Source organism: Haplochromis burtoni, unplaced genomic scaffold, assembly GCF_018398535.1.
Source record: "Haplochromis burtoni strain Fernald_Lab_line unplaced genomic scaffold, NCSU_Asbu1 Contig_120, whole genome shotgun sequence".
Taxonomy (NCBI): Eukaryota; Metazoa; Chordata; class Actinopteri; order Cichliformes; family Cichlidae; genus Haplochromis; species Haplochromis burtoni.
In genome coordinates this window covers 1,657,379-1,678,233 of record NW_024582481.1, presented here as the reverse complement: position 1 = coordinate 1,678,233, position 20,855 = coordinate 1,657,379, and the positions used below count along the sequence as shown (strand labels likewise).

General features: G+C 43.4%; 2 protein-coding genes across 4 annotated transcripts in view; one reads left to right on the top strand and one right to left on the bottom strand.

Moving 5' to 3' along the window:
* Nucleotides 1-4,096, top strand: part of itga8 (integrin, alpha 8) — a 42,001-nt gene extending 37,905 nt beyond the window's left edge. Inside the window, exons 25-30 of the mRNA XM_005934805.3 lie at nt 329-487; nt 2,023-2,139; nt 2,251-2,364; nt 2,481-2,582; nt 2,669-2,791; nt 2,879-4,096. Coding sequence (XP_005934867.1) covers nt 329-487; nt 2,023-2,139; nt 2,251-2,364; nt 2,481-2,582; nt 2,669-2,791; nt 2,879-2,968 — 705 coding nt within the window. The 3' untranslated portion in view covers nt 2,969-4,096. The remainder of the gene's footprint in view (nt 1-328; nt 488-2,022; nt 2,140-2,250; nt 2,365-2,480; nt 2,583-2,668; nt 2,792-2,878) is intronic.
* A 1,789-nt stretch (nt 4,097-5,885) lies between these two features.
* On the bottom strand, nt 5,886-17,954 carry LOC102293118 (ataxin-1). 3 transcript variants are annotated; one of them, XM_005934806.2, is made up of 3 exons: nt 17,570-17,954; nt 11,958-14,025; nt 5,886-10,590 (listed from the first exon to the last, which is right to left on the bottom strand). In XM_005934806.2, exons 2-3 carry the CDS (start codon nt 13,761-13,763, stop codon nt 9,895-9,897), a joined length of 2,502 nt encoding a protein of 833 aa, XP_005934868.1. In that variant the 5' UTR covers nt 13,764-14,025; nt 17,570-17,954; the 3' UTR covers nt 5,886-9,894. The 3 variants fall into 3 exon arrangements, with proteins under 3 accessions (XP_005934868.1, XP_005934869.1, XP_005934870.1); XM_005934807.2 differs by having other exon boundaries at nt 17,579-17,954; XM_005934808.3 differs by lacking the exon at nt 17,570-17,954 and adding an exon at nt 16,590-17,501.
* Nucleotides 17,955-20,855: the final 2,901 nt, after the last annotated feature.

Below are 20,855 nucleotides of genomic sequence, written 5' to 3'. Positions count from 1 at the left end.
GAGAGAGAGAGCAATAGACAAAGAAAGGGGCGAGTACAAAAGAGGGTTTATTGAATTGATGGTTCATTTAAGCTCATAATTCAGTCATCCTAAATTAGATATGGAATGATGAAGCTGGTGATGGTGTAGGTTTTACTTGTCTTGTATTTCAATCCCGAGAGACTCAAGGCTGCATTAGTATTATCTTCATTATTATGAAAACACAGGTGGCCCGTTTCATCATCCCACAGTTATGATAACCTGATTAGAGCTTTGGCCGCTTGAGACCGAGGCCGGAGAATACTGACAAGTCTCGCTGTTTTTTCTGCCGCCTCGCTCTCACCCGCAGCTCCATAACTCTGGTCCCAGCAGCATTGGGGAGGCTGAGCTTCACGTTGGCTGGCCGTCTCGCTTCCGCGATGAGAACCTGCTGTATGCCATGGAGATTAAAACTGACGGACCAGTGAGCTGCCGGACAAACACCAGCCTTAACCCGCATGGTTTAGAGGTAACATGAAATATACAGTGCGCAATACAAGTATGCAGCCAAAAAACAGTCTCAAGAATGACGTGGGTGTTTTGCTTTTAATAAGAATGAGTCTGTTTGCACATTGTGCATTTCTAACTGATCATTTACAGCACCTACTCATACAAACCGGCTTAGGTACATTTTTTTATTCATGCCATTAGTTATATCTTTTTCTATCCCTTAATGGCACCATTTATGCCATTCACTCTTATTGCCGTTATTCTTGTGTTCTTTGTGTGTTTTTTTCCCCCCAATAGGCTCCATACAAGTAAGATGGATTGTTATGTTTACAAGCAGAAATGAGAGCTGGAATCATTTCCAGTATCTATGATATCACGCGTAGGATAATTGGAAAAGAAAACATGGAGTTATTTGAAAATGTGAATGTGTAATCATCTATGAAAACAGCAGCATGTGTCAGATCCTCTGAGGAGACTGATTACAGTAGTTACTTCTTTCACCTGACTGCGAAGTGTTATACCAAGATCGCACAAGCAAAGAGATTCACATAATGTTCTCCAAATTCCTTCTATGTAATTGGCGTCTCAACATCAGTGTTACTTACAGTCGGTAAATCAGTTATCAGTGCATCTGTGGCTTGTTTTCTGAGTGCCATCTCTGGGGCAGAGATGCTAATCACTGAGCTGCAGGAAGATAAAGGCATACCTGTTGTTGCTATCCTTTGCTTTCTTAGCTGATGTAAGAGTCATAGTAGTTTCATGTCCTGCACAACTGGTCCAGTTTTTAAAATGTTTAAATGTAATTATACAGTGAAGACAAACACCTAGAGGAGAAACCATTCTGGCTCTTTATCTGTAATCTCAGAGTTGTGACTTCAAGAGTCTCAGGTTGTTCGCTCGTGTCTGCTTTTCGCTGTTCTCAGCTTCATGGTATGACCAGCAAATTAAATCGTTTTCAACCCTTCAAAAGATCAGCGATGAGATTTCTTAACATTTTGCTTTTTTTATTCCTCTGCTGGAGGTTTTGCGTAATATTATTATGTCTTCTAAAACATCTTAGAAAATCCTAAAAAAGGCCGCAGTGAAACAACGAGTTTTAATAAGGTGTCTGGACTGACAGAATACACTAACACATGTTAGAGTACGATTAAATTGGCACTATAAACTGTAAGCACTGAAACAGACAGGGCAAGTTAATTTACAAGGTACCTTTCATACAAAAAGGCAGACAATTTTAGTTATGTAGCGCCAAATCACAACAACAGTTGCCTCAAGGCGCTTTATATTGTAAGGCAAAGACCGTACAATAATACAGACAAAACAGAGAAAATCCTAACAATCATATGGCACCCCGTGAGTAAGTGCTTTGGTGAGTGTGAGAAGAAAAAACTCCCTTTTAACAGGAAGAAACCTCCAGCAGAACCAGGCTCAGGAAGGGGCAGCCATCTGCCAGTTGGAGAATCATATATCAAATTTTCTTTTCTTTCAAATGTAAAATGATCATTTTACTTGCTTGAACAATAAGTATTGATAACATTTTCCCGTTTGTTTCAGATCTCCACTCTCCAGGACACACCAGAATTACTGGGCTTCCTGAGGAACACCAGCAGTCCTCCTCACCGCCACAAACGATCTATCAGCACCGCTCAGGATTACAGCAATAAAACCTTGGTGAGCCAACTGTAAAGTCTCTAAAGAAAACAAACTAAGCCAAATGTTCATTAGCCATTCACAGGTGTTTGATATATTTCTTCTCCCTCCACCAACCCTCTCCTTATGCAGAACTGCACTAATGTCTCCTGTCTGAAGATAATGTGTGTGGTCGGCCGGTTGGATCGCGGGCAGAGTGCTGTGGTAAAGATCCGATCGCGACTCTGGGCGCACACTTTCCTGCAGGTCAGTTGATTTTTTTTTGTTAACTTTTTGTTTTACTTTAATCGCTCAACTCACTCAGCAGGAAGGTCTGATATGTAACACGCCACCTTTAAAATAATAACTTTTTTATCTTAAAGCGGCGTAATGACCCCTACATTCTCAACTCTACCGTGTCCTTTGCGGTCACATCGATGCCTTATCGCATCCAACCCGCCACGCTGCCTCAGCACAGAAGCGCGGTATGATAAAAAGCAATAAAAATGAGTCTTTATGCCAAGCTTCGAGAAATAAGGAAAAATTTATAGACAGTTTTTTTTCCCTGCAGATGGGGACTCTGGTGTTATGGGGGACTCCTGATGTATCATTCGCTGTTCCACTCTGGGTCATCATCTTGGCCATATTGCTGGGGCTGCTGGTCCTGGCCATCCTGACATTAGCCATGTGGAAGGTACATAAATCATCCACTATCCTCAGAACTCCTTGTGGTAGTTTAATTATTAAAAACTCTACTAACTGGCTAATGTGATTCCCTCAGTGTGGTTTCTTTGACCGGGCGCGGCCACCTGCCGATGATGACATCTCTGACCAGGAGAAACTGACGTCTGATCAAACAGGTGATGCATAAGACGTGACAGCTGCTGGTTGTAAGACAGCGGTTTAGGAGGGATGCGCACCTTCTGAATGACTTAAATCAGATCTGGGATCTGTATTAGTCGGGACCGACATTCCTTGGCTCGAGGTCTCTCTGTGAATCAACCGGACTGAAAGGACAAACTGAAAACTGCAGCTCCACACAGACTGGGACCAAAGCAAAGTTGGACCAGCACACTTAACAAGCTCCATCACACACACATGTCTTTTGTTTATAGATTGCGATGAAGCACCAGAACTGAAGACAGACTGGACTTTGTTACCAAAACAATGCTTTAAATGTGTTACTGCACATTTTTGTTTGAGTAACAGAGAAAGAGACTTTAGATCTATGCACAAGTGCTGTTGTGAGTGTGTGTATGTGTAAGTCGGTGTGTGTGCAGGTACTGTACATACGTGTCTAATAGGTGTCACTTGTGTCATTCAGTTATTGATGTCTATCACCACCAGATTTAATTTATCCAAGTTCACACCCACACACACATGAGATGCAGCCACATGCATAAACAGAAAAGGCACAAAGTTGAATTGTATATTTATGAATGTATGTGCAATAATTTGAGAGTTGTGTGATACTTAAGCTTGTTTACACTGGCATTATTTTTATTAGAGCTTAACGTTTCCATTGTTTGTGTGCATACTGTAAGTGATTAATTGTGATATTATTGTTGCTGAATGGAGCGTTTCTTTAGACTGATTTAAGCCAACACGTAACAATCAAAAGGAGGGGAACAAAGCGATACCAGTAAGAACAAAATAACTTATTATTTTCTTATAGTGAGTATAGAATTTATCTTCGAGGAACAGGCCGCATATTCACGGCTGAAGCGCTGTCCTGATAATTAAAGTTTTGTCTGTCATGTTGGATGTTTAAAAAAAAATAGCGGTTGACAAGACTTCAAAAACTTGCTGCAAAGCCACAGTCCGTATCAGAAACGCAACGCAGTCCGAGACAGAGATGGTGTACATTACTGCGTGCACTGTGTATTACTTAACAGTACGTTTAATGTTTGTTAATTATCTGTATAGTGCACAGACATGCAGAACAAAGCAGCGAGAACATCAGCATTTCCCTCAATTAAAAACTAAAAGTTAACGTGTACGTTTGAGCTGTTTCCGATTTTTGTATCGCCTGGGAAGTTTTATTAGAATAAAGTGTTGCTTGATTACTGATTGATTGCTGAACTTCACATTGCCGTGTCCGCTTACAAGTTAAAGAAATAGTAAATGTATTTTCTGCAAAGTGCACAGAAAACCAGTAAAGAACTTTTGTACATGATAGACTGTGTACAATAGCTTTGTGCCTTGTCAGAGGAGCAAGGTTAACAAGTTCATTTCCCAATATGACAGCCTCTGCAGTTCTTTACAAAGTTTTAAAGAAGTTTTGCACCCAAGGATAATAAATAAATTGGGTATTTCAGTCTGTGTTTAAGTCTACTGTCTCCAAATCAGAGGAAGGACTCTTGCTCCCCCAGGTGGTGGAGTGTAGAAGTGTCTGTGCAAAGAAACTATGTTATCTAAGGAAACACAGTGCCATCTCGTGCCGTGCATTTGCCATACACTTTCTGCATAGAGGATAATGATGGCATGTAAAGGGCTTTATAGTTCATCCATCCATTTTTTTAATACTCCGTTTATCCAATTCAACAGGGCGCATATAGACATTTGTTCTCACTCACGTTAACACCTACGATCAGTTTAGAATCACTAATTAACCAAATGCATGCAAGTCTTTGGTCTGTGGGAGGAAGCCAGAGTACCATAAGACAGCCCACAAAAGTGCGGGGAGAACATGCAAGCAACTCCCCCTTTATAGTTAATTAACAGTTATTCACAACACTCTGTGTCAGAGGTGTCCAACATAAGGTCCAGGGGCCTGCGGGGCGGCTTTGGTAAAAGTGGAGGAAGGCATAAACTTTGGATATTTAAATGTATTTTCATACATTTTGCATCGTCCTTTCTGAAGACCTCACCTATGGCCTCTCATACCGAACCAAGTAAATAAGTAATAAATAAACAATTAAATTATAGAAAGTTCCTGTTTTGTTCCTTTATCTAATATAGAAATGTGTGTTTTTACAGTGGCTTTAAAAAAATAAATTTCTGTCATTTTCCATGTTTATTTCTTACAGTTTAAGGCCAAAAAGCCGTACTGAGAGACTTCTTTCATTTACTACAGCAGCATTTCTTTATCACGTAGAAAGATAAAGATTTAAGTGGGTGTGAAACTAGTTTGATGTACAGACACTCTGTATACAGTTTATTTTTCCAAAGCTGATTTCTTCATTGAAGTTCCTTACCTTGAAGAGGACAACATCTGTTGAGAGTAGTGTTGCTCCTTGGAGTTTCTCCATTAAGGAGCAGCTATTTCAAATTTAATATACTACAAGTTCTCGGTTTTCAGGACACGAAGATGTTCCTGATAAAATATCCTGCAAGAGGTAAATCTGCTCATTTAATATGAATGTGTGCATGTTCTCAATATGAACTGAGACTTAATGGGCAGCCACACTAAACCCACACTATTTAGTGTTTTATGAGAAAGAAACGAAATGGGATTGTGTTATTTAGCAAAGATTTCGGCAATCACAATCTTCAAAGAGCTTCTCTGCAGCGCTGTGACTGCTATTCAGAATACGAAAGATCGTTGTCAGAAATATCAAAGCAGGAGAGTGGAAGCGAAGGCGTTATCGGATATCTCTCGAGTGGAAACATTTATCATATTCTCACAGATGGTAAGCCTCATTTGAACATGAAAACACAGCTGACGGACCCTTTCCTTCTACCTCTGTCACTCACAAACACAAAAACACCCCTCCCCACCTTCACCCTTACAATACGGTAAGCAAGGACATCTTGTGGAAAGGAAACATGAACAGACACGTGCTGCATTTATTCTTTATCATCTCTTTATTTCTTTGAATATATTTGATCAAATGTAAAATCAAACATTTGGAGTAAAGATTTAACAGTTTTCTGACTAGCAAATATCAACACCATCAAAATAAAGGAACATTATTGATACTTACTACATAATGTACGCATATAGGACATACTCTATCTTAGCTAAGATTTATCCAAACAGACCCAAATTACAAAATACTTTTTTTATTTATTTTTTTTAGTCTTTGACTCCCGTTATTTCCTGGGTTTTTGAGCTGGTGCAAAAAGAAAATATCTTAGGTGAAGCGGTATCTTGTATCCTTGTCAAATAAATGATGAAGTATTTATAGAAATAAAATGTCACTTTAAAGGTCTGTACATGGGGATCAGTGTTTTTCCTCTCCACTGGCAACAAGGTCATACCAACGTTAGAATGGAAGACTTTGGCTATTTACAAATCACTGAGATGTTGTACAGGTAGCGTACAATTCCTCCCAGACATGCTGTACATTACTTGTGTTTATCAGTTACGCTTTCACCCCTCCCCACGCACACACACACGCGCACACACACACACACACCTATATGTCAAAGTGCAATTCCATAGATCACCACAATGCAGCACCTATATGCCATATTCAACATTGTACAGAACAGCTGTGAAAATTACATATTCTAAGGGGCCCATCTTTAGAATATAAATTAGAGTTAAAGGAGTTGGATCTATATTATTACTAAACCTTTCCAACAGTGTGATATAGACCTACTTCACAGCAGCCATTCTGGCATGAATTAGCTGGAAAAAGCAGGAGTTATTATTGACATTAATGAACCATCTGTTCTGTTTAGGTGCGGCGTTATAATTCATGTGATTTCTGCGTTTACGTGTCATTTTGTGTCATAATGGCTGCTGTGGGGGGAAACCAAAGGTCTTGAACTTGCAGTAAAGCGCTTACACGTGTGGTTACAAGTGCAGACTAACCTTTCAAGTACAAACTCCGCCCCCGTTAGTGTGATGATGTCCACCTTTATTTACCTTTATTAATACACACCATTTAATTCACAGCACGCACAGCTGAGTAGAGGACTGACTACCAACAATAACTGTGTGACTCTGCAGGGCTTTTGACGTTAAGACTGGTAACATGTTTCTCTTATTGTCAACAAAAACACGTGAAAAAAACATGACGATTCATAATCAAAGGAAATCGTGACTAACATTCAAAAGTGGAGCTTCATAGCATGGGTTTCCGTGGCCGAGCAGCTCCTGTAGGTCCAATGTGCAGTGGTCTGGTACTTTTGTTCATATGGTTCAGTTCCTAATTTATGTCCAATGAAATATAAACTATGATTTAGCTTTAACACCAACTATTCAGTAGAAATGAGTATAGTTTGATGCCACAGACAGGGGGCAGCGAAGAGATTTGTTGACAATAAGAAAAAGTTTTTAAAAAAAATTTTTTTCCTTTAAACATTAACTTGACATTTCAAATATGTTTTTCCCTGTGTCATGGAGTCCTTACAGTTGAAAAATAATTTGCTTTAGGAAAATACAAACATGGGCCAGGCTAGGAAAAGGAAATGGATCAAACAGGAGCTCTGCTTTGTAACAGTGAGTAGGATATAAGACCACGTAGCTTTGGAGAACAGTCACTGGGCAGTGTTTAGCCTGAGCAGTCAAACACAAACAGAACAGTCTGGTTACTTGGGTTTACAATAAACACCTTTTAGGAGTTCAATGGCTATTATGAGAAACTGCAGTCCATATTCACACATACTGTAACGTTGCAGTGTGCAAATCAAACTACGTCTGAGGAGGCCCTAATTATGAAGATGTATAGCACATTCATTGACATTTGATCAATACCAGAAGTGACGGAAACGATAGGACCACTTGGTTTTGGTGCATTAATGGAATGATTGAAGAAGGAGGTGCCGTGGCACATACAGTACATAGGCTACATAAGGGTTAAATACACACTGTACACTTTCTAGATTACAATGCACTGTACATGATCAACACTAGCTGGCTAGTTAACTCTGCATTTCTCTCTTTCTTTCTCTGAATAGTAGCTCTATAAATCATCAAAAATAAAGTTTACCCAATGTGTGTTTACATTCCCTGCTCCGCTATATAATGCTTTCTCTCTCTCTCTCAGTGATAAACCTTTAGGACATGTGATGCGATGAAAAACAGTCAGTTATTCTCATAATATCTCATAGTAGCTGAGTAGGAGGGACACCGCCACCACACTCCAATCGGACGCTTCATCAAAGTGCTGCTGTCAAAACACACATGTACACATGACTGTGGACAAACAACATTGTTTCAGGCCGTACACACACTCACACACACAGCATACACTGGCTGCTCACATGCACACAGACATATATTGTTCCTGAGTATGAATTGTAGGATATTTCTTTAGGAAAGAAATAACATGTCCACTAATCTACTGTCAGAAAGTAAAGTTTGCTGTTTTAATCGGAACAGCAGTGCTCTGAAATACATGTATGGGCTTAAGAAAGGCACACCGCCTTTAAGGTTTTTAACAGAAAAACCCAAAGAACCATGTGCTGCTGTGAACTACATACATACTATAGATCTAAGGCCATAGATTCTGTAATGAAAGCAAGCTCACTGCAATAATAAGAGAGCCACAGAGCTGTTCAGCATCGTTCAGTTTAATATTGTGCAGTTGTGGCCTGCAACATACTCTCTACACTCTTACTGGCAGCTGATTTCAGTTAGCTTGTACTCGTCCAGCACCAAACAGCAGACAAGCGTCTCAGCAACTAGCTGGTGATGCAGATTAGCAAGCGCCAGATATACTCTTCAGGAAGTGGTTACAAAAAAAAGCTAAAAAGTATGATAAAGTGGACTTAACGTCTTCCTGGCTGTCTGAAAAACACCCCAAATGAATGTTGCTCTGTGTCTTCCGGGTGCCTCATTAGTTAATGCAGTTAGCCAGCTATGTTTTGCATTGCAGTATTAGGGCTCAATCCACACAGGAATTAGCTGAAACTTGAATTATCTCTGTTTGTATGGATCTGAAACACTGTACACAGCAGCCACAGCTAACGACAGATGTAATTTAGTGAAGCACGCAATCGCTGAAAGTATGAGACTAAAACTCAAGGTCAAGGTATTGAGGCAAAGTCAACAAAGGAACTTTACCAGAGGAATGCATCTATGTGCAGCTGCCGTCACCTTATCTTGTTAGTGGCGTGGCAAACGCGAGTCAGTACTGAGGACAGACTGAGTGGTTTACATTCAGGCCTTATCAGTCTTGATTTACAGGTTAACAACTGAGCTCATAGCTTCCAGCAACATGTACGCTTTAATCCTGTGGTCTGTTTAACAGACATGGAAAAAAAAAAGTCACACACACAGAGACCAACGCTCAGGCACAAACACTCAGTGACGCACACACACATACACAGACAAGGCCACCTGCAGTAGCATATGGATTTGTAACGGCATGAAAAAAAACTAAAACTAAAACTCAGAGTTTATCGTTGTTATGACTGAGCGTTCTCACCAAAACATCAGAAGGTCTCTCTTCGACTCCCTTGCACCACAACACACCAAATTAACAGTGAATCACAACCAAACTTTCTAAACACTGACGTCAGGGTTTGTGCTCGCTCTTGTTAAATGGTTAACTGACCTGCATCCACCATGTTTAAAGTCCATCTCCAACGGAGAGCCAGCTTATGATATGTGACACGCAAACCAAATGACTCTCAGATGTGTGCCAGCCATTCGTACTCAACATTCACTCTGCATTCATTTTTGCTTTCAGCATTGATTGCACTGATCTTGTGTGTGATACCACTTATGAAGGTACTCCGCTGTCCTTAATTATATGTATCAGACTTGTATGAAAGAAAAGAAAACATGTAAATACTGCGTAAACTTAGTCTTATATTACAGTAGTCTGGATAGAGAGAAACAAGAAGGAGGTTGGGGGTGGGGACTAAACACAACGCATCTTGCAGGTGTTTAAAATTCTCTCAACAGTCTACTCTTTTGTTCAAGCATCTTTCACTCCCTGTACGTGAATGGCCCTCTATGCTGATTTTGACCTCGTGAGGAAGGAAGGAAGGTTTGGGCAGAGTCACGGGAGGCTCGTCCTCAGCTCTCTCAGTCTGGTCTCGCTCCGGTGCTGACCAGCGTCTCTTGCGGACTGCAGGTCTCTCTGTCTCACTGTATTGTTGTTTAGACAGAGTAGACATGTCTGTTTTCACTGATTCCTGTCTTATGTCTCCAGTCCCAGAGATTGCCAGCACAGGTCCAGCTCTGTAGATCCCTTCTGCCTGTCCTGGAAGTATTCCCAATCCTGCTGGTAGCTCTACTCCTGGTCCCGGACCAGTGGCCTGCTGCCTCTCCAGTCTGTCTCCATTGGAAGCCTTCATGAGAAGACCGTTGTTACTGCCCACAGAGTTTGCACTCATACTGTTCCTTAGATTGGGATCCATGTTGTGACAGGAGTCAGAGAGGTGGCCAGGCTTTAGCTTTTTCCCCAAAGCTGAGCTGTCTGTTAGAGAACCATTCCTCATGCCACGGAGGGTCAGAGACACACACACATCCCCCACACAGAGCTTAGCACAGGACAGCTCAAACAACTGTGTGGTCCGGTCAGGGCAGCACGATGACCAGCCCTGGCCAAAGACAAAGAAAGGATACTCCACCAGCACCTCCACACACACCTGGACAGGAGAACAAGCACAACAGAGTCAGTCAAATTTCTGCAAAATACACACAGAAAACCTTTAACCATCTATGCATCCACCTCAATGATCCATCTATATTCTGGACTGCTTATCCAACTTAAAGTTGCAAGGGGACTGGAGTCTATTTTTTCTGTTCTGGGGTGAGAGGTGGGGCATACCTCGGACAGGTCGCTAGTCCACCACAGGAAAACAAAAACCATCGTAAGCCAAATACATACAGCATGTTAATAATAAAAGAAAAGTAAAAAAAACTCCAAAAAAATAGTTTAAAGTGGGTGGTTTCTATTTTTGCTTCAGTGTCAGGGTCCCCGTAAGGTGGATGGTAGCTCACTGTCAAACTGTCACTGCTTACTGGGCCAGCTGGATTGAAGAGAGCCACAAGAGCAGCAAATAATTCACTTAAGAAAGAGACAAAGGCAAAAGAAATTGGGGAAAAGAAATTGAGTCATAGGGACCTGAAGTTGAAATGCTTACCTTACAATTAAAAAGACAATTAAAAAACAACTGAAAAACAAATGCTTGATTGCCTAAGTCAACGGCATTGGTAGATTTGCATCGGTAATGAAACATGACCAATTTGTGTTTAGTGTGTGTTAATGATGCATAAACATCAGCTGTTCACTCTATAATATATTTAACATAAATCCATACTTAATGAACAACTAAAAAGAGTACAGTGATGCCACATCTACTGTATGATTCGTTTAAAGTGTCAAAATCTGAGCATCAGTGACATTTTTCAATATAACGTATTTTAATATACACACATACATAATACATATATATACATACATATATATATATGCATACATATTCCACTTGAGCATGGATTTCTATGTTAGATTTTATTTATTTATTTATTTTAGCTGTGGTGTCATTTGTTGACCTTAATACTCTAGAATCAGTCAGGCTGAAGTCCATATGGCTTTTAAAACAACTGTAACATGCCCAGATTCACCCATCTATAAAAGTAATGACTTTTAGCCTTTCAAACATAGTGCTGTGTTGTGTAAAATCTATTTTTAGCATCTGTTCTAAAACAGCGAGTTAGAGGATTGGAAAATAAAGATGCGCAGCAGGAAGAGTGTTTTTAATTTAAATTTAATTCATTTCTAAATTATGGATGAATTTTGAAACACTGCAGCTTAAAGTACTTTGCTGCTTTAAGCAAAGGTGGATTGTTACAGAAATGCTGTCAACGATTTCATGATTTCATCGTTTGGAAGCAATACAGATTTTTGCTGCCAATGTATCTTTTGAGATTTTCACCAGGGGGTGCCAAAGACTAGAGATTGCAAAGACTCTTAAAAAATAAACAATAAAATGAAGGTGACATCATTTACCTGGGCTTTGAGCTCTCCTACAGAAAACTGTATAACCACAGCATTAGGACTTTGACCATTGTCAATACGCTCCACGGTGCTGGAGTCAATCTTGAGCTCGCTGCTAATCTCAGCGCTTTGGATGAAGTCCTCTGTCTTGAGGTCCTCCACACGCTTCAGCTCTCCATCGGCCAGCTGGATGATGGAGCCCCGCATGAAGAAAGGAGGAAGCGCCACAGGAGAGGAGGAAGCGGAAACCGAGGGGGAGGCCTGGATGGCAGCAGGGACAGAAGCGGGAACTGGAGTGGGAGTCGGGGAGGGAGTAGCCACCACTGCAGGAATCGGGTTTGAAGGCAGTACTGACAATGCTGGAGCCTGTGCAACTGCGTTGGGTGGTTGATTTCCATCTGGCCCTAGTGCCTCACACTTGGACAGGGCTGTGGCCAGATAGGCATGAGGCATGGCGGTGGATATCTGAGGGGTAGTAGTGGAGGTGAGGGCACTTACAGTACGACTAACCTCCATTTCTGTGCAGTTATTGGAACTGCTGACTGGAATGAGAAGGGACTGACCACTCGGGATGACCAGGTGCGGAGGCAGTGCTGCGTGGTAGCTGACAGTATGCTGGTTTGCACTTGTGATATAGCCAATGATCGGTGCCTGTGTGGAAGAGTAGAGACTGGCTGGCATCTCGTCAGGGGGTAGAGTGGTCTGGATGACAGTATGTGGAGCAACAGACTTCACCACTTCTGACGAAGAAAAGGAGGCAAAAGACGAAGGTCTGGACACTGGCTTTCCCAAGCAAATCCCTCCTTTCTCAGTCTGGACTAAAGAGATCTTATTTGAGCCAGTTTCGTGCTCAACTCCATGGTTGGGCTGGGCCACAAGCACCAAAGAGGTCTGGAGTCCTGCAGGGTTTTGGCCATAGTCAGCAGGTAGGAGGATATGTCTGGCCTCATAACTCTGCACCTGCTGATGGTTTGCTGGCTGACTAGTGGCTTTTGCCTGTTTGGCTGCCTCCACTTCCCCATTCAGCACAGCCTTAGCGTGCCCTTCTGGTTTCTTTCCAGCAGAACCATCTGCATACTGGACCACGAGCTGGGAAGGAGCAAGCGTAAGCGTCTGGGGGAGGACGGCTGTGTGAGGGTGGAGCTGAAGTTGGGCCGTAGGTGAGGCGACGGCATTTCCGCTGACAGTCAGAGGTGCTCTGCTGTCCAGGTGGATGTACTGGCTGGTGACTTGAGGAGAGCTTGGGAGTGACACGGGGGCCAGTTCAGTGGGGGAGAGGCCTATTTGAAACTGCTGCTCCCCTTTGGTGTTGGGCGAGATAAGGGCAGTGGTGTAACCATCCAGCTGGGGACGCTGTCCGACTATGGTCGAGCTGTTTTGCACAGTATTAGCATTTGTTGAAATAATATGAGAGGATATGTATCCTGCATAGGGCCCAGAGCTGATGAACTGAACATTGGGTCCCAGTTGAGCAAACTGGATTGTTCCAGCTTGCTGGGGTAGGGCTGCGGGGTAAACTGCAGGCAGAGAGGCCAAGGGTAGGGCAGATATAGGTGTGGCTGAAGAAGGAATAGAAGTAGAGGGAGAAGAGGAGGAAGCAGAGGAGATGGGACATCTAGGGCTTTCTACTTCCCTGGATTTGCAGCGTTCACTGGCTACACTGGCCAGCCATGCTAGGTTTTCTGTGTGGGGACTATCAGACGCAACTGCAGCAGGTGGTGTTGCTGTTGCTACTACCACTGGCCTCTGCTCCATAGCCAGGATCTCACGCTTCTTAGGAGGAAGGCATCCATTGCTTCGCTCTTGGTTAGATTTCATTGTGCCGCTGCAGTTTTAATATTCCCTGGCACTGCTTCTAGGTCCCTCTGAGGCTACTTTCTCTCTGTCTCACCTCCCTTCAGTGGTTATATGCAGGGCCAGCCTCTCTGGGCTTGGTGACTCTGCCTCTGTTGTTTGTTGTCACTGTTCAGGGTCTCACACCGGAGAAGACGGAGCCATTCCTGCTCACAAAATGAGCCCCAAAGACTTCATGAGGTATCATCTCTGATTGATCCGTCTCTTCCACAATGTCAATGGGAATCTGAAGGCAGAGAGAAGCTAACATCAGCATTTGTGCTAAACAAATAAACTGAAATTAGAATTAAATCTCATTCGTCTAATGGCACTGTAGAAATATCCCAGTCTGCTCAGGCAGCGATTATTAAACATATTTTCAAAATGCTTTGCAGAGGTTGAAACAAGAAAAACAAAACCACTACCCCCTTGCTTCCATGTTTGTGAAGCTGCTGCTCCATGTTTTGCCACTAGGTGGTAGCTGGTGTAAGCATTGCAGGTAATTCGTGTCGGTCTATGTGCTTGAACACAACACGTAGTGCAGTCTGTGTAGGCTACATGACGCTCTGTGAGTAGACTCCAAATACTATCTGCAAGGATCTACAAAGACTCGTCAGTCATAGTTCAACCCTCAGCCTGCCTTTCCACGAGCAATACACAGGAAAATACAGTGCAATGCTGTGTGTCACCATTTGCATAATGTGGAAAAGGTTTCTCATGTTTTCACCAGGCAGGAGTTTTCAGAACTGCCGTGTTTTCGTGTCTGTGTGCAGTCTCATGTGCACTGCTATTGGCTGTTATCTTGCTCCAGGGTCTAGTGTAAGAAAGCAGGGCAGAGTGAAGGGATAGCAGCACACAGAGAAACAGCCCCAGAGGACCATATGTTTTTGTCTTTACTTTAAGAGTCTAAGACCTTGGCATCATGAGTACTTTAGAAAATGAAGCAAAAACAATATGCACACAAGATTTCAACAATTTGAAATCTGATTGTATTACATTCTGCAAGATCCTTGATTTTTTTTTTTCATCTATACCTTATTTATAAAGGGTATCAAAGTTCAATGTAATACAGGACGGAAAGCAAACAATGAATGAGTTTGGTAACAGCCCGGTTTAGCAACAGGCAGAGTGAAAGCTGAGTTAAATGAGAAGTGAAACAATGTGTTTATTCACAGGAATAGGGAGGAAAGTTTGATGTGTAGGGGGTCGGTTAGTGAGTAGCTAGTGGAAGGTTCAGTTTAGATTCAGGCATCTGTACTCGCAGATATGATATCTGTAAAACATGCACATAGAGGGAAATGCAAATTCCATAAATTCAAACCACAATAACATGCAGTATTTTGGCTCATATTTTGTGTTTCTTTTATTTCTTTTACTGAGAGATTGTTTTTTTTTCTTCAGGCTTATCTCTGGGTCAATGCACAAGACTCTGAGTTGTTCATTAGCCAGAGGAATGGCTGAAATGGACTATATGACACACACATCCATCCATCCATTCGTTTTCTCTTCCTCCATTCCTTTCATAGAAGCTCCACTATTGGAAAATGCTAAAGTGTATTTTCATCTTACGGCCGAGGTTTACTACAGCAGGCAACCACAGACATGTTACATAAAAACAGAAGGAAGAAAAAAAAGGGGGGAAAAAATGCACAGAAGACGATCTTGGTCCCTTTTTTACTCAAACACATCTACCTCTGAAACGAGCTTTGGCAAGGTCACTGTCTCGAAAAGCAGCAACAACCCCTGTGCAATTTATCTAGCCTTGCAGACAAGTAGAGCCACCAGATGTAACAGGGGGGGGGGGACAGCAGAGATAGAAACAGAAGCAGAAAAAGAAAGAAGGAGAATGAGGGGGAGGAGAAGGAGAAGGAGAAATGCAAAGCAAAACGACAGGATGTGGAAGGAGGCGAGGGAGCGAGAGGAGAGACAAAAGAAGATTAGGAATTGGGAAGAAGGAGGAATAATAGGGAATGAGAAGGAGACAGAGAACGCTGCTTCTCCTGACCCACATTGAGCAGCGCCTGCAGCATCAGAGCGCCATTGCCCCCGCCTCGCTGAGAGATCCCCGATCGGCGACGCAGCCGCCGCTATAGTCTGAGAGACACTGTGCGGCATCGCTCGGCGGCAACAACCCCACCTCAGCAACACCGTGTCAACACCGTAATGACATCACATCTGAAGCACAAGGACCTCCTATCATCACAGCAGCACTGGAAGACAAAGCCAGCACGCTTTGATTCTCAAACGCCACAAAAACGCAGCATCAGTGTCAACAGACTAAAACAGGAAGCTGTCTCTCCTTTCCTGGACACAGTACTCGCTACACACAGTTACACATACACACACGCGCATACGGCTCAGCAGCCAAAACCTCTCTAGATTTTCCACCGTCAGCCTATTATTAGAACACTGACACCAACAAACATAAGGCCTACGCGATACTATGGAGAACAAAGGCGAGCTTTCAAGATGTGAGTGTCACACCGAGCCACGCAGCACGGGATCCCCGAGTCAGTCTCCCGGACCGGGACGGACACCTTTAAGACATGCATGGAGGGATGACAACAGAGAGGGAGAGAGAGAGGGTGGACAGAACTGTCTCTGTTCCACTCATCACACTGATGCTTTTCAGCTCAGACTGAGTGATGGAGCCACCCTTTCCCTTTTTTTCATACTCCCACACACACTCACAAAAAGCTACATAAACCACAGAAATAGGTTTGTGCAGCGGTGTGTGTCCGGATGAGGTGATTTCATTCAGCCTCTTCTGTGTGCTGTCTCCAGGTGAGAGGCCCCCCCGAGCAGACTTACATCTCCTCTCTTATGCAGCAGTTGCCAGCTCTTCCAGTCCCCCCGCCTCTTAACTTCCTCCGCCAGAGCTCCGAGTCTTCTCCCAGACCTACTATTTACTCCTTGCATTGATCACAGCTTCATAGCAGCAGCATTACTCTGGAGTCAGATTATGCAGAGAGGCACTGACATTATTTGATGACAATATCTTTTAGATCTAGGCACATATTTACACAGAAAGCTAGTGCAATGACCCCGGGGTGATGAACCTGTTGTCAAGACTATACATCATGGCTCACCTGCTAGAGCAGACACAGACAGTTAGTGAATACCCTGCACAGCAAATGGCTATATATAGAAAACAAAAACATCATTATCAATCTGAGCTCTGGCATGAAACAGAAAGGGGAGGTATTGTGGAAGACAATGTGTGCCTCGGTTTTATGATTTGCTGCACGCAAATAGGACCTCACTTCACCTACTGCTGCTTCAAGCACAGGGGAAAAAAATCAATACAGCGTACTGCTTTTTCTAATATTCAAAAGAGCCATTTTACTGTCCGCTTCTCTGTACAACAGTGCCGCCTGTGCCTTTAAGAGGCGGACTTGACTGTGTGGCAGACTAAAGCAGACAGTAAGAACAGGCACTGGGGTTCAGGCTGTTTGTCTTCACAATGACTCCAGAGTTCTGCATCACGGCTTGACACACAGCAGACGGGTGCATGCATACATGCGTCCCCTTCTCAGCGAGAACCCCTGCAAACGAGCGTGGTCACTGCTGTTCAGTCCCAGCGGCTGGTTGTGACTGTGATCAGATCAGTGGGACTGATGCTGTGGCTGTAGCTGTAGCCTCTGGGGGGCTTAAGGATGACAGTGAGAGCGCATGAGTGTAGTAGCAGGGCAGAAAATACTACTATGCCACAAATCAAGAAGAAAAGAGAGACCCCCCCCCCTCCTCCCTCCTCCTCCTCTCCTCTGTTTAAAGTACTAAGAATAGCTCACCAGTCTCACCACAGCCACTGCTTGCAGAGCATGTCCGAGGATTCTTCCTGCCTGTCAGCGCGTGTGCGTCTGTGTTAGAGACGTGTTTCCTAGTAGGACTCCTCTTCCCGTTTCTCTCCTTTGTGCTGCTCTCCTCTCCTGGAGCCTGTGCTGTAAAGCTGCTCCTGTTCTGCCTCCTTCTCGTTCCCTCTCTGTCTCTGCCTCTGAATTCCGGTTTTTGGAGGGTATGCTGCCCCTGCAACGAGCTGACGGTAAAGGAAGTTCCCCACTTCTAGAGCTCACACCAAGACCTACGTGCAAGGCTGCTCTAACGTGTGTTATGCAAGGCCACCAGACCGCCAGCTCCCTCTCTGCTTGGTTGCTTCTCTCTCTCTCTCGCTTTCTCTCTCTCTCACTCAGTGTGTGTTTCTGCCTCTCTCCCTCTCCCTCCCTCCCTCCTCTTTCTTTCTCTCGCAGTACTCCACTGACACAGCTCCTCCCCCAGCCAGCCTCATCAGCCGCATCAGGTATTCATTCAAAAAAACACACTCTACTTGGCTCAGCGCCCAGACTACGCTCACACAGAGAGAGAGCGAGAGCAGGGAGGGGGAGGGCGCAACAGACGGAGGGCGAGGGAGGGAGAGCTGGAGATTCAGAAAGGGTTTGCACAGGCAGATACTGCATGGATGAGAACAACCGTGGGATATTAATGTTGCAAACATACATGCAGACACACACAAGCCAGCAGAGGATTGTGGTGCTCAGTACACTAAAGCTTTGTTAATGCTCCGCCTTGCACTTTTTCATTTTCATATGCATTTTTCCTCTTGTAGAGCCAAATCTCCTAATCTGCCCTATGAGCTGGTCTACAGTTTACTTTCTCAGCCTCTATTCAGCTGCAAAATGGCTCAGAGTACACCCACCATAGGTCTCCCCAGGACTCCCCAAAGATATTTCCCTTGGTGCAGGCAGGGAGGGCCAGTTGGCACCGGGGCCCTCCTCAAGGCTTCCTGCATATCCTGTGCAGTTCACAACAGAAAGACAAGGAGGCACTCAGCACCAGACCAGCCAGCTTCCTGGGCCTCTGCAGGTGAGGCAAGCAGGGGAGGCTCTTAGAGGATGCTGAATGAGGGAAAAAAAACAGGCTATAGAATACAGCAAATCATTTCTACTGCATCAATAAGCCCAGTATTACACAGGCAAAATCACAAAAATATATATATTATGTTATAGTTAGGGCTGGGTCAGGTGACCCTGAATTCTCCCTTACTTAGCCTGCAATAGGCCTTGGCCTGCAAGGGCTTCCTATGATACACTGAGTGTCTCTTCTTCACTCACGTTTTTTCGCACATTGTGTTTTTACACACCACTCTTTCATCATTAGTTATTACTCATCTCTGGCTGTCTTCCACAGTGTATCTTCTCTCCTCTCTTCTTCCCCTTATACAGATAAGATAAGATAAGATAAGATAAGATAAGATAAGATAAGATAAGATAAGATAAGATAAGATAAGATAAGATAAGATAAGATAAGATAGAACTTTATTAATCCCTCGGGTGGGTTCCTCTGGGAAATTCGTTTTCCAAAAGCACAGCACCGACAGAAGTTACAGTTAGAGAATATTATATATATATACACACACACACACACACACACACACACCACCACACACACACACACACACACACACACACACACACACACACACACACACACACACATATATATAAATACAGAGACAAATATAAATAAAATATACAAAGGGGATAAATAGAATAAATAGGAATAAAAATAAAAATACAAGTGAATTGCACATTTCAAGTATTGAGTCTATTGCACCTTGACTATTTACAAAAAGTATTGCACAAGGTATTGTACAGTGAGGTGAAGAGGCACTACAGCTTAGTTGTTCCCCCCTCCTTTGTCCTCCTGTTTCCCCTCCCTCTCCCCTCCAGAGAGGAGTTAAACAGTCTGATGGCGTGTGGGACAAAGGAGTTTTTAAGTCTGTTAGTTCTTGTCTTGGGGAGAAGCAACCTGTCACTGAACAGACTCTTCTGGTTGTTAATGGCCGTGTGCAGAGGATGCCCAGCATTGTTCATAATGTCCAGCAGTTTTTTAGTGTCCTTTTCTCTGCCACTGTCACCAGAGTGTCCAGCTTCATGCCGACCACAGAGCCAGCCTTCCTGATCAGTTTCTCCAGCCTGCATGAGTCCTTCTTATATAGAACTTATACAGAACCAATGGTGGCAGATGGCTGCCCCTCTCTGAGCCCAATTCTGCTGGAGGTTTCTTCCTGTTAAAAGGGAGTTTTTTCTTCCCACTGTCACCAAGTGCTTCCTCATAGGGCGTCACTTGATTGTAGGTCAGGAGTTCAAATCCTAACCAGGGCTTGTGGCATCTGGCAAGGCCCCCCAAGTCTACCTCGGTACAATCAAGAAGAATATGACTGAACACAGCTGCATGTGTTAAGGAACCAGGACATTCTGATGAGAAGTGAGCTAGTGGAACAAGAAGGCATCACAACTGATGAGAATAGGGAACTGTTGGAATGCTACTGCAAATGTAATCCCAGGGTTACAGATATTTGCAATCCCAGTGTTGCAGGAAAATGATGTGGGACCTATGAATATATATATGTATAAAGTTGTAATTTTTGTGTTGCATGGGTGAAACCATAAATGCATACTTTTCCATGTAGACATTAAACCCTAATATATTGCCAGAAGCTTCAGCGAGCTGGAAGACAGAGATACAAATGACCACAGGCATGCAGAAGCACATGCCAAATGTACAAACTGAAGCTGTGTTTTTCCAGCTGTTGAACCTGAGAGAAAAAGAAAATAAACTTGCAGTGTGTCTTTCTTGCCAAAGGGGTACAGCCTCATCTTCCTACAATGACTGATATTACTACCAAGACGCTGCCAAGCCAATGTAAACCTCAGGACCAACACTATCCCCACAGAAAGGGAACCGAAACCGCTGTGAAACAAGCATCAACAACAAACAGAGGTTTGCACTGCCATAAAATGGCTCACTGTAAACTGAAGGTCAGAATTAATGTCAGACAAGTGATCTGACACGCTGCCTTCCGAGAATTCACAAATCCAGCTTAAGTTGCATGGGGTGAAATAAATGTGCAGTGTATAGAGGAGATCACATCAAGCGTGAAGTCGCATAAAGACAGAGCTTTCAAATGTGTCTGGCTGTTTGTATCTCGATCAAAGGCTTCCTTGCATTAGTATGTCGGGAAAGCTTTCACCACAGATCAGAATATTGAGTCCCTGTTGACATCTTCACAGACACTGA